Source organism: Desmodus rotundus, chromosome 3 (assembly GCF_022682495.2).
Source record: "Desmodus rotundus isolate HL8 chromosome 3, HLdesRot8A.1, whole genome shotgun sequence".
NCBI lineage: Eukaryota > Metazoa > Chordata > Mammalia > Chiroptera > Phyllostomidae > Desmodus > Desmodus rotundus.
Window position 1 is genome coordinate 35,509,440 of NC_071389.1, and position 13,765 is coordinate 35,523,204.

A 13,765-nucleotide genomic window follows, 5' to 3' on the forward strand; every position below is an offset into this window, starting at 1 on the left:
AGGCAAAGAATGTCTGCCTACGCCTCCGTCTTGACTGGAAATCGAGATTGTTTCATCTTTTCAGTATTTAGCAAGGTATTGGAGCATAATACATGCTCAGTAAAATTTCGCTGTTACTGAATAGTAGAGTTAGGATGAGCAGTCTTAAGTCAAAAAGATGATCTAGAGCTGATTTCCTTGTCTTTAGAACTTGGAGAATCATTAAAAATCCTTGGGATTTTCTGAAACTAGTGAGGAACTGTACCAACATACTGAGGAATTGGCAGCAGTGCAGTTTCCTGGTTTTGAGGCTCCGAAGAGCAGTTCTTGACCTTCCCCAGAGCATCAGAGCTTCCAAGTCTCTCTCTCCTTTACCCTGGTGTCCAATCAGGCACTCACCCACCCACTCGTTACAGCATTCTTCTAAGGGAGTGTCATTCCCTCAGCAGTGTGTGTTCAGTAGCCTACTATCTGCATGACATTGCTTTAGCTGCTGGTGATGCAGCAATGAATAAGAGAGAAACTCCTTGTTTGCATGGATCTTCCATTACATTTTATAAGTTCTCAGTTATGTTGAGTTGGCAAATGTTATTTCTGGACATCAGTTTCATCATTTAAAACTCTTTGAAACAGTCAGGAATTTCTAGGTTTGACTCAGAAATTTCAGGTGCTAAATTCTCGTATTAGGCTTTGCTTGGCTAGTAAAGAGAATTCTGTGTTTGCTGACCAGTCATTAGAAATACTGTTTCATATTTCTAAGAAGGTTGAATTAAGAAGCTATTTCCAAGTGCTTCCTCACAAATTATATGAATAATCAAAGGCAGTGAGAATCTGTGGTAAGTAATATAGTATTAGAGATAGCCTATGCCACTCGGGCCTCCAGACCTGTGTCTGTAACTTTCCTGCTTGTTGTCACTTAGCTATCCCACAGGCGCCTCCGAGTCAGCATGTTCATAGAGAATTTATCATTTCCCTTCAACCCGGTTTTCCTTGCAGCATTCTTCAGTGTGGTGAATGCAGACGTAGCAAACCAGCAGTCATCCATGTCTCCACCTTGTTCCGCAGAGTCCCATGTGAGTTGCAGATGATTTGGGGATAAACAGAATCCTGCCTCCATACTATCTTTTGAATTTATCCCTTTTCTCATCTTTCCCTTCCAGTTCCATACGTTAGATTCTTATCATTTCTTGCTGTAGATAATGCCCCAGTTTTTCAGTTGGTTTTCTTGCTTTCAGTAATGCTTTTTTACCATCCCATTTCGAAACGGCAGTTTTCTTGCTGAGATCCAGACCTGATCATGTCACTTCCCAGCTTGATATCCTTCATTAGTTCCTCATTATTTCAGTGTAAAATGTACACACTACATACTGTCCTCCGATGATCTGATCCTCATTCATTTCTCCTTCCCCCCCTTCTTCACCTTGCCTCCACATTCCCTCCCAAACTTAAGGCACCGACTTCAGTGAATTGTTTCACTTCAAGAGGCTTTGCATGTGCTGATCCTTTTGCGAGGAATTTTCTCTTCTTCTTATTTGCCTAATCTTAGGGATGAAGTTCCCTCTTGTGTCTGGGTTTGATGCACATCCTGTGAGCTCCCACCACACCCTGTATAACATTTCCATCCTGACATTTATCGTATTGTATTAGAATGGTATATTTATTTGTCATGAATTGAGACTGAGTTCCTGAGTGCCTAGCACAGAATCTGGCACAAATAAGGTATTTTTTGAAAGTTGGTGATGGTCAAAGGTGCAGACAGGTGTGTAGATGTGAGTGAGAAGGGCTTTATTTCTAAACAGTTGAATTGCTTGTTAATTTCCACACCAGTTGAAATTTACTTTTAGAAACCCCCTTGTGGAGTCTGTTGCTGTTCTCACCAGAGCAATATCTGAAACCATCTGATTGTGTTCTTAGAGGAGCCAGAGGGGATAAAAGTAAATTTCTCTTTGCAATGATCAGAAAGAAATGTTTTAAAGAATGCATATGGTGTAGTGTAGGTTTTGTATGTTTATTTAAGAACTCTATTAGCCTTCATTGAATGTAGTTGCATAATATCATCACCACGAAAGTTGGCTGAATTGCAAGTCATTTAATTTTGCTTTTGAGAAACTAGCATTTTATAATTATCCAGGAAAAAGAAATGGTGTTCTCTTTTAACCTCCAACTGGTCTGACACCATCTGGGTGCACTGTGGTTCAGTTGTGGCACTAACCACCTGGAGTTAGTGCAGACACCGTGAACTGAGGACTCAGTCCTGTACAAGACTGCCCTCTCCGGTCACATGCCAGCTGTGGGTAGGGTGTGAGGGCCATCTGTACTTCTGACCAACTGACTGTACATTCAGGGGTTCCCATGACCCTATCAGGTTCGGTAATTCACTAGACTGACTCATAGAGCTCAGGAAAGTGCTGTATTTACGATTATAGTATAGATGGTCCCCAACTTAGGATTGTTCGACTTAGATATTTTTTGACTTTACTGTGGTGCACTAGAGATACATATTCAGTAGAGAATGGCTAGGCTAAGCTCTTATGTTCAGTAGGGTAAATGCATTTTTGATGTATGATGTTTTCAACTCACAGTGGGTTTATTGGGATGCAACCCCATTGTAAGTTGAGGGGCATCTGTATTATTATTGGATACAGGATACAACTCAGGAACAGCCAGGTAAAGAGGCACATAGGGTGAGGTCTGCGAGGGTCCCTAATGCAGAGCTTCCTTGCCCTCTCCAGGCAGTCAGGGCAGTCACCAATCCCAGCATGTCAAGGTGTGCAGCAACCAGGAAGCTCCACCAAGTTCAGTGTCCATAGTTTTTATTGGCGCTTCATTATGCGGGCACACTTGGTTAAATCATTGGCCACGTGATTGAACTCAGTCTCCAGCCCCCCTCTTCTGCCTGGGGTCACACTAGCTGAGAAGTCCCAGCCCTTCAAGCTCACCATTAGTCTTTCTCTTTCTGGTGAGCAATCTCCTGTTCCATTCCCCCCAAAGAGCAGGCCCACAAAGAGCCACATTATTAGCATAACAAAGAGACTTGTCACTCAGGAAATCTCAAGGGTTTTAGAAGCTCCTTGATGGGAACCCAGGACAAAGATTAGTCAGATTTTTTATTATACAGTATATGGCATTTTGAAGTTAAGATTTTTTTAAGAATTCAATTCAAACAATTTATTTTTTAAAGGTTGAAACTCTAAAAGTTTGCCTTTTGGTTGTGAAAAGAATACTTATATATTCTCTCCTTAAGTTATAGACCAGAACATCTTCAACAAAGAATTGTAATTGCTACCTAATAACAATCTGTAACTACTTACTTTACATTTAGGTATTCCCAGTTCCGAAAAGAATACAGTTTAGATGAAGTGATGACGTCTCGAAAAGTTTTTGATTTTCTGACTGTCTTACAATGTTGGTAAGAAAAACATTTTAATATTTAATGGAAGGAATTGCTCCCCTGCTTCCCCCTTGGGCAAACCTTAGGCTCTGTATCTGGGTACATCTCTACTGTACCTGTATCTGCTTCTCTAGAACGACCAGTGTAGTCCTCACTCTGGAGTGAGTACCCTTACTTCCCTCTCCTGCCTGGGCATCGACGCTCCCTTCTCTTGGAAGATTATATAGTTTATTTCCTTCTCTCATGACTTCTGCCTACTTTGTTTTAAGTGTATTTATTCATTTAAATGTGAGTTAGGGAGCCAGTGGGGCCCCATGACTTTCATCCCGAGCACTTTGTTTTCTCTGCTGTGTGCTTCCACTGTAGGGGATTTTACTCTGTCGTACCGCCTAAGAGTAAACATAAAACAAGAAAAAAAAAATCACAGCTCTAATAGTGATAATAGTTGCAGCTTGAAAATTGCTTGACAATATTTATCTCCTAGAATAATGCATTAGTACTGCACAGCTCCTGCCTGTGCCTGGTCATCACCTGGCTGTGCCCTTGAACTGCTGGCTGGATGCTTGGGAACAAGTGGGGTCAGCTTCTATCTGTTGCAGAGTGAAGGTCTGCCTATTTACAAAGTCCAGCTGAACTCGCAGAAGGCTTCTGTGTTTGCTACCTTCCTTCACAGCCTACTCTAAGGAAAAGATCTATTTTGAGGAGATATCAAGAGTCTTAACCAAACCGTGGACTTTCTGGAATCCTCTATTCCATCCTTTTCCAGTTTTCCAATGGATTCCAAGACTTATTGGGGAGATAGCAGAGTTGGAGCTAGTTAGGCCTATAGTAGAATGTTCATTGTATTAGGGTAGGAATAACCTTGTGTACTTTTCAGAAGTCACCAGAAGATGACTTCTACAGAAGCGAATGCAGGGTTCTTTGCCATAAGAACTTTTTGGGAGAGATTCTTAGAGACCAAGTAGTGACTGAAAGCATTTAAGTTCTTGACGGAGGTTAGTCCACAGCGGGGAAGCATGTGTAAGTTCTAACTGTAGATATCACAAAGGAGACCATCCAGCACACTAAGCCTTAGTTCCCAGAAAGAACTTCTAGCCTGAAATCTTAATCTTCAGACTGAGGTGGACTGGATGTAAACAAATTTTCCTTCCCCCTAGTCCCTCTTCAGATGGTGCTGCGGCAGCAATTTTGGCGGATGAAGATTTTGTACAGAAGCATGGCCTTCATTCCAAAGCTGTGGAAATTCTGGCCCAGGAGATGGTGACTGATTTTCCAAGCACATTTCAAGAAAAAAGCATTATTAAGATGGTTTGTCTAAAATTCTGTTTTATTAATTAATTAAGGGATTTCTGTTTAAAAATTGTAAGGTGACATGATGTTGTTATTGGCTGTGTATATAATTTCCTTGAAAAATGGTCTAGAAAGTCTAATATTATAACCCATCCTTAAGAATCTGTTGGGGGCAAATAACTGATGAGAACATATGCTTCCTGTGACAGAGCCATGCGTCATTATATGTTAACTTTTAACTGACTAGACGTGCTGTCTCTTTTTATGTTGAATTGGCTAAATGTGCCCAGAACTCCTATCCTACAGAGTTAAGGGTAAAACAGATGTTTTTAGGGAACTTTCTTGATGCTTCAAAAAATCCTGATTGAAGATTAAATACAAAATGGAGGAAGAGAAAGAGATGAGAATTCAGACCTAGAGTTAGTTGAATATTTGAAGATATATACATACATACATATATAAAATATAGGCATACATACATATATATACCTACGTAAACAATCGTATGCTAAACCACAGTTTAAAAAATGATTTTACAGCAACGCTGTGAATTTGAAAATGTCCCTGTAACTTGCCCAGTATCACAAAGCTAGGGTACTGGGGCGGGTAGAAGTTCAACTTACATTTAGGTTTTCTGATTACAGTACATTTCCCACTATGCCACAGCTTTATTCTTTGGAGAAAAGGTCAGTTTGCATGTTACTATTACCTGAGACCGAAGAGGTTAAAAAGATGGATTTTGGGAGAATGTTTTAAATACCATGTGATCCAAAAGATAGATGGTTGTTTATTTTCATATAAAGATTCCCCTGTTTTCAGTGTGTCATATTGGTCTGTTGATAAATCTCTTCTTCCTGTTCACCACAACTGTACATTGTGGACTGATAGGGTTTTTGTAACTCATTTAAAATTCTGCCTATTATAGTACCAGGTTTAATATATATATTTTCCCTCCTGGATATCCTTTTATTTGAACTTTCTGGATAATATAGAATCAACAGATATTTCAATATATGTGGTCATTTCTCAGCTGTTATGTTTATATATATATTAATCCCTTCTAATCCTTATATAAAAGTCCCAGTTTTGATGCCCTTAATTTACTTATTTATGATTTTGATTTAAGGTTGGCTTTGATGTGGTTAAAGAAGCTGCCAGGAAGTGCTATGAGAAATCGGGCCTGAGACCAAGTGATATCGACGTAATAGAGCTTCATGATTGCTTTTCCGTCAACGAACTCCTCACTTACGAAGCGTTGGGGCTCTGTCCAGAAGGTAGTATCTTTCAGGGGATGCATATTAACTCGTAGATTCCTCTGAGAAAATTTCATTTTCACCATTAAACAAAGGAATTCATCCATTGCTTCCCCCTCCACGTTGGCTCTGCCACACTTGCAAAGTGAATGTGAGCTATCTTGCTACTGGACTTTTCAGAACCTGTAGTCTTAGACAATACCACCAGTGAGATAACAGAGTGTCCAGGTAACCTGTATTATGCAAATCAGGGGTACTTACAAGATTCTATTAGTGGGGACAAAAGGATATAAAATTACATTTGTTTTTTGGTGGCTGGTGTGGCTCAGTGGATTAAAATTACATTTGTTTTTTTATTTAATCTTTATTGTATGTTTTTCCATTACCATTTAGTCCTCCTAGACCCCCCTTCCCCCCAGGAATCACTGCACTGCTGTCCGTGTCCATGAGTCCTTATCCCTCCACCCCCTAACCTTCCCCCTGCCACTAGCTGTCATCCTGCTTTCCATCTATGAGTCTGTCCCCATTTTCCTTGTTAGTTCAGTCTGTTCATTAGATTCCACATATGAGTGAAATCATGTGGTATTTGTCTTCCCTGACTGGCTTATTTCACTTAGCATAATGTTCTCCAGGTCCACCCACACTATCATAAAATTACATTTGTCATTCCAAGTATTTATAATTGTGTTTGAATGAAGACTTGCAGAAAGGGAAATGGAAAAACTAGTTTGTGGCATCTGGAGGATTTTTCCCCCATTTCTAAAGTGGTTGTACGAGCAGTGTATGAGAGTTTTAGTTGCTTCACATCCTCACCAATACTTGGTAGGGTCAGTTTAAAAACTTTGAGTCATTCCAAAATATGTGGTGTATCTTGTTTTCATTTTGATTTGCATATCTATGATGACTAACGATGCCAGCATCTTTTCGTGTACATATTGGTCATTCATATATCTTCTTTTGTGAACTGTCTGTTCAGAGCTTTTGCCCTTTGATTGTTGAGTCATTTGCCTTCTTTATTGAGTTGTAAGAATATATGAATTCTGGATACAAGTCATTTGTCTGATACATGTATGTGACATTGTTAATATTTCCTCCCAGGCTGTGGCTTGCCTTTTTGTTTTATTAATAGTGCCACTTGAAGAACAAATTTTAGAAATTTTGATGAAATATAAAGTATCAGTATTTTTAATCGTTTATGTTTTTTGTATTCTAAAACTTCTGCCTATCTAAAGGCCATAAAGATTTTTTCTATTTTTATTCTAATTCTATAGATTTAGATTATATTTTTTAGCAGCTTGGTCAATAAATGTATTATTGTTTTTACCTGAAAAATCTTCATAGAAAATTGTCGGTTGGTTTATTAGCTCTTAGCAGTCCGTTCCTGAGCTCTGAGGAGGCTTACCTTCTTCTGAGCTTCCTGACATTTCTTCTGGGCAAGGGATATTTTGTAACAGTTCTACCGCTTCTTTTTAAGTTCTTTCTTAGGCTGCTTCTCATACACTGGATTCTCGCGCGTAGCAGCATGAGCTTTCTTATGCGTCTCCTCCATCATGTCTGGAGTTACATTGCTCTTAATGCACTGAGAGAATTGTTTCTTGTAAGCATCTTCATCTTCTTCCCTTAGGTAACGCATATAATCTGCAGCGTTCCAACCCATGATGTGTTTCCGATGTACTTCTGCATTGAGCTCCTTGCTTTCTGCATCATAACCAGGGAATTGGTACCCTTCAGGGCCCCGAAATCTTTCCTATTTCCAGTAGTACTTCTGGCAAGCTCTGCCTCCAAATAGCAGGTGAAGGCACCAGGGTGACCACCAGTGCTTTCTTTCCACATTGTATTCCCATCTCTAGTCGTCTCCATTTGGCCTTCCCAGAGCTTGTCCATGCTGAACCTACTGAGGAGCCTGCGGGCCAGCAGCAGGCCAGTCCAGTGCGCTGCAGCATATTTTGTCAGGCCAGCCTTCACCCCACACGTGGGGAGTTCCTGAGCATACGCTGCAGACTGTCATACCCCTTCTGTGTCTATACGGGCATAAGCAATCTGACAAGTGATGCCTCTTGGTTATGCGAACTGTCATTCTGTATTTGGGTGTGTTGTACTTATCTTTACCCTGGGTTACCAAGCATTTCTGGGCATAATAATCAGTTTTATCCTCTTGTTGTCTTCTAAATTTCACTTGGTATCTCTTGAAGTAGGCCAACTTCAGCAAACCCTGTGGAAGAGAGACCCATGTCCGTGGCTTGCCACAGACCTGCAGGCCCAGCAGGGTGGGGCAGGGAGAGGGGGGTTCAGGGTGGGGCAGGAGGTTGGGTGAATATAGATTTAGATTTTATATTCAAGTATATAATCCATTTTCAGTAAGTTTTTGTGTATGGTGTAAGATAAAGGTTGATACTAATCTCTTTTATTTCACACACAAATCCAGTACCATTTGCTGAAAAGACTTTCCCCCTCCCATTGATTGCATTGAACCTTTGTCCAGAATCAATTGCCCATATATATATGAGGATCCAGTTTTGGAATCTTGTGATCTACATTCTTATCTTTTCACCAATACCAAATTATTTTGGCCGCTGTACTAACACTGTACAGTACTATGGTGTATAACAAGTCTTGAAATCAAATAGGGTAAGTTCTCCAACTTTGTTCTTTTCAAAAATCGTTTCAATTATTTTAGACCATATACATTTCCATGTACATATTAGAATTAGTTTGTCAATTTCTACAAAAATACAACAAAAACTCCCCTTACTGGAATTTTCATTGGGATTTCATTGAATCTGTAGATGCATTTAGGGGCATTTGTCATCTTAACAATGTTGAATCTTTCAACCCATTAGAGGCTATGTGAGCTTCCTTTTTTTGTTAGAGGTTAGTGTTCTATACACTGAAGAAAATGGAAACACTAACTCAAAAAGACATGTGCACCCCCATGTTCATTGCAGCAGTTTATAATAGCTAAGATATGGAAACAATCTAAATGTCCATTGACACATGAATGGATAAAGAAACTGATATATATATATATATATATATATAATGGAATATTATTCGGCCATAAAAAAGAATGAATATCTTGCCATTTGCAACAACATGGATGGACCTTGAGGGCATTATGCTAAGTGAAGTAAGTCAGAGAAAGACAAATACCCTGTGAGCCCACTTATATGAGATCTCAGTTTGTGGAATCTGAAAAAAACCAAAAAGAAACAAAAACCCAAGCTCGTGTATACACAGAACACATCGGTGGTGGCCAGAGGAGCGGGGTAGGGGGTTGGGTAAAATGGATGAAGAGTGTCAAAATATATGAACTTCCAGTTACAAAATAAATAAGTCATGAGGTATAATGTACAACTATGTTACATAGTGAGTGTAGTTAATAATACTGTATTGTATATATGAAAGTTGCTAATTGTGTAGCTCTTAAAAAATAAATTTTATAACTACATTTGGGAGTGGATCTTAACCAGACTTATCATGGCATCATTATGTTGTACATCTGAAACTCATGTTGCATGTTAATTATATCTTACAGGTTTGAGAATTAAATTATGTAGATATATGTCAAATAATTAGAACAAGGCCTGACACAGAGTGAGTGCTTAAAAGTGATTAGCTGCCTCTTACAACAACCATTATCATTATTTCAAGGTTTTATCTCTTGTTACTTTATCAGAAATATCATTTGGAAGAATATTTTATACAATGCATGCATTTGTATTTACTTCTTTGCCACCTGGAAGAATGTCATGGGAATTCCTAGGAATGTTGAAGTTGCTGAGCATGGATATAACTTTTTCTTTTGAGCTTATATTTATGGCTTAACAATATTTTCAGCCATTTCCCTTCATTTCATAAAGTGTTCATTTTTTTCTGTCTCCCTCCTTCTTTCCTGTTTCTTAACAATATTTATGTAGTGTATGAATACAGTTGAAAATGTAGGGAAATGAATACATTTTGGCAAAATCATGAATTTTTAAAGCTGATATAATTTAGTTATAGTATTTTATTCATTTCAATTCTTTTCTTTTGGTTCTCTGAATGTCAGTTATATTTGTAGCAGTTTTGAAAGCTGAAGAGATCTGAGGATTCAACAGGTGCTTTGTTTCAAGTAGAAAATGTTCTGAAAACACCAGTCTTTATTACTCAATATTTATTACCTAACTTTTAGATGTGCTTATATCAATTTGATGCTAATTTGAGCTGTTAAGAAATGTCTGCTGTAAAAAATCCTTGGCTATATGGAAGTTTTAAAAACACATCATTTGTTCCAATGTTCTTTTTAACATTTGTAAATATATTTTGTCTTCTATAGGGGAAGGCGGAAACCTGGTTGACAGAGGAGATAATACTTACGGAGGAAAGTGGGTCGTAAATCCTAGTGGTGGACTGATTTCAAAGGGACACCCACTGGGAGCTACAGGTAATAATGCACAGAGAGTTCACATACTTTTTATTATCAGTTGGCATAAGTGTGAATGATTAGTTATTGATTTGAATGAAAGATTATATTCTCTGAACTTGGTAGCCAGTGCTATAAATGATTGTTTAGCTACAGTATTTTTTATTTTCCTTTATACAGTGTGCTTCAGTGATCTTGATTGATTAATGAGTGTTTGAATTAGTTGATATTCTAAATTCAACAATTTATATTTTTAAAGTTTGATTATTTTCAAATAGGTGTACAACTTAACTAACAAGATGTTTCCCAATAGAGATCTGGCTCGACCTGCTAGATATGAATCATGTAACATGAACACACTAATTATATATAGTTGTGTATGTGGTTGGTGTTGCAAGAAAATTTTTTTTCTTTTGAGAAAACTGAATTAGAAGTTATAAAATATAAATTTTATTATGGCTGTACTGCTGATTGGCCATGTGACTGTTTTGATTAATTACCAATTGCTCAATTACTCACTTTGATTCTTAGTTTCCTTAATTATAAAATGAAGAAATTATACAAAAAACTTCTAAAATAACTTAGCACTAAAATTCTGGGACTTATTTTTATATGGATAGGTGAGTTTTATATTTTTCTATATTGTTTTATATATGAGTTAAGTAAAATTTTATAAATTTTCACAGATTATAAAATAGAGGTGTTAGAATTAATACTGTATTCATTGATAGCAGTTAATTTTGGTTTATTTCTGTTTATCACTCAAATTTAGCGGAGAAAATGGATGCACATAGATAGATGGGGAGTGAGAGAGAAGGATGGTAAGATGTGTACACACAGGGAGTTGCAATATAAGTTGCCACCTTGCTGTTGGTTTTCTGCCTTGTCTGTTCTTTGGTTCCTATATCTCTTTCATGCTCTTTTTATTAATTGGATAATTTTTAGTATTTTATTTTCTCTCTTCTATTGGATTATTTATTTATTTTTAAATCCTCACCTGAGGATATGTTTATTAATTTTTAAAGAGAGAGGAAGGGGGGGAGGGAAGGAGGGAGGAAGAGGGAGAAAGTGAGAAAGAGGGAGAGAGAGGAAAACATCAATTGGTTGCCTCTCATATGCAACCCAACTGAAGACTGGACCCGCAACCTATGTATGTGCTCTGACCAGGGTTCGAACCTACAACATTTTGGTGTACAGGACCATGCTCTAACCAAATGAGCCACCTGGCCAGGGCTCTTTTTCTTATTCTTTAGCGGTTGCTCTAGGATTTACAACATGATCTTTATCACAGTCTACCTTCAAATAGTGTTACACTACTTCACATATTAGGGATTTTTAGAACAGAATATTTCCATTTACCCCCCTTATCCTTTGTACTGTTATTGTAATACACGTTTCAGGAATGAAACAGTAATTACTGGTACTCTCCTCCCACCATTTCTATAAAGGGATACCATAATGTTTGCTGCTAGTAATTAATCCCTTGTTTGTATCAGAGTGTGAAAAGTAATTTATAACCCTCTCGGGAAAAGGACATTCTTTAGTTTGCAGAGAACATAATTTTCCTTCTGGTATGGCAGCCACAAGGCACCAGTATCTCTATGTAAATACTGTGCCCAATGCCGCACAGACATTATTTTTGAACTATTTTTTCTGCCTTTGGTAAAGAGACTAAACTGTCCTTTATCCATCAAAAGAATTAGGTCATACTGCAGTGCTGTTTTTGCTGCTAATGGGACTAGAGAAGTCAGGGTGATAATAAATATTTCTGTGGTGCGGTCATTGAAGCCCAGAGAGTTAGAGTTTGCATTTGAGAACAGTGATTTACATTCTCCTTCCGGACAGCTTCCTCACTCTCATATAGGAAGCTTCTGTTTCGTCAGGAGGTGAATGTGACATTTCAGTTACTTGTTTTTATTGACATACAACTTTTTTTCTCCTCTGAGAGAACATGTTTTTATTATAATTGGCTTGCCATTCTGAGATATTTTTCTCTTGCCACCCACTGAAATACCCAGAAACCATGTTTTGTAGTAACAGTATGATTTTTCACATCCATATTCTTTCTTAAAATTGAGGTATATGATTTTCATATAATAAAATGCACAGTTCTTTCCAAAACACAATTGTTTATGGCAGCATTATTCATAATAGCCAAAAGGCTGAAAAAACCCAGATACCTGTCATCAGCTGATGAATGGGTAAACAAAATGTGGTATTTTCAGACAAGAATATTCTTTGGCCATAAAAAAAATGAAGTCCTCAACATAGTACAACATAGGTGAATCTGAAAAATATTTTGCTAAGTGAAAAAAGATCACATATATGATTCCATTGATATGAAATGTCCAGAATAGGCAAATCTACAAAGACAGAAAGTGGATTAGTAAGTTGCGATGGAGGGAGGTGAAAGAGTGATAGCTAAAGAGTGGGATTTCTTTCTTTTTTTTTTTAAGATTTTATTTATATTTAGAGAGGGGAAGGGAAGGAGAGAGAGAGAGGAAGAGAAACATCAGTGTATGGTTGCCTCTCACATGCCCCCTATTGGGGACCTGGCCCACAACCTAGGCATGTGCCCTGACTAGGAATTGAACTGGCAACCCTTTGATTTGCAGGCCAGTGCTCAATCCATTGAGCCACTCCAGCCAGGGCAAGAGTGGGATTTCTTTTTGGGGTACCAAATAGGCTCTAAAATTGGTTGTGGTTAAAAACCATTTTATTGTTTTAAATGGATGATTGGTTTTGGCAATTGTGTACATCCATGATATTACCAGCTAAAACAAGATATAGAACATTTTCATCACTCCAGAAATGTCCATTGTGTCCATTTCCACTAAATCCTTTGGTTCCCTCAAACGCCTCTCCTCCACTCTCCAAACTCCTCCCCCACTCAGGCTAAGACTTTTTACTTCTGTCATCGTAAGATTAGTTTGGCTGCTCCTAGAACTTCATGTAAATGGGATCATGTAGTGTATATGTGTGCTCTTTTGTGTCTGGCTTCTTCCACTCAGTGGAATGTCTATAAGATTCATCCAATTTTTCTTGTGTCAGTAATTCATTCCTTTTTTTGTTGCTAAGTAATACTCCATTGTTTAAATTCACGAGTTTGTTTATCCATTCTCTCCTGTTGGTGGACATTTGAGTGTTTTCTTGTTTGGGGCTGTAATAATAAGGCTGCTATGAACATTTTTGTACAAGTCTGTTTGCGGACATACCTTTTGCATTTCTCTTGGGTTAATCACTCAGAGTGAAATTGCTGGGTCACAGGGCAGATGTGTGTTTAACTTTATAATAATCTGGCAAATATTTCTCCAAGGTGTTATCACATGCTTTTTAATGTTATAGCTGGATGGCAAAATTTAACATTTAACAAGTCTTTCTCTTCTTTCTTACCCTTACTTGTGTATTCCCTAGAGTCAGCCCCTTTTAATATTTATTTTTTATTTTTCC

At 38.0% G+C, this 13,765-nt stretch overlaps 1 protein-coding gene and 1 pseudogene across 2 annotated transcripts in view; one reads left to right on the forward strand and one right to left on the reverse strand.

The window, feature by feature from the left end:
• Positions 1 to 13,765, forward strand: part of SCP2 (sterol carrier protein 2) — a 97,133-nt gene that overhangs the window by 37,860 nt on the left and 45,508 nt on the right. For both annotated transcript variants that reach the window (XM_045204220.2, XM_024571025.4), the window contains 4 exons: positions 3,302 to 3,388; positions 4,528 to 4,678; positions 5,787 to 5,934; positions 10,229 to 10,336. In XM_045204220.2, the coding sequence (XP_045060155.1) occupies positions 3,302 to 3,388; positions 4,528 to 4,678; positions 5,787 to 5,934; positions 10,229 to 10,336 (494 nt within the window). The remainder of the gene's footprint in view (positions 1 to 3,301; positions 3,389 to 4,527; positions 4,679 to 5,786; positions 5,935 to 10,228; positions 10,337 to 13,765) is intronic.
• On the reverse strand, positions 7,079 to 8,722 carry LOC112314666 (large ribosomal subunit protein uL18-like; annotated as a pseudogene).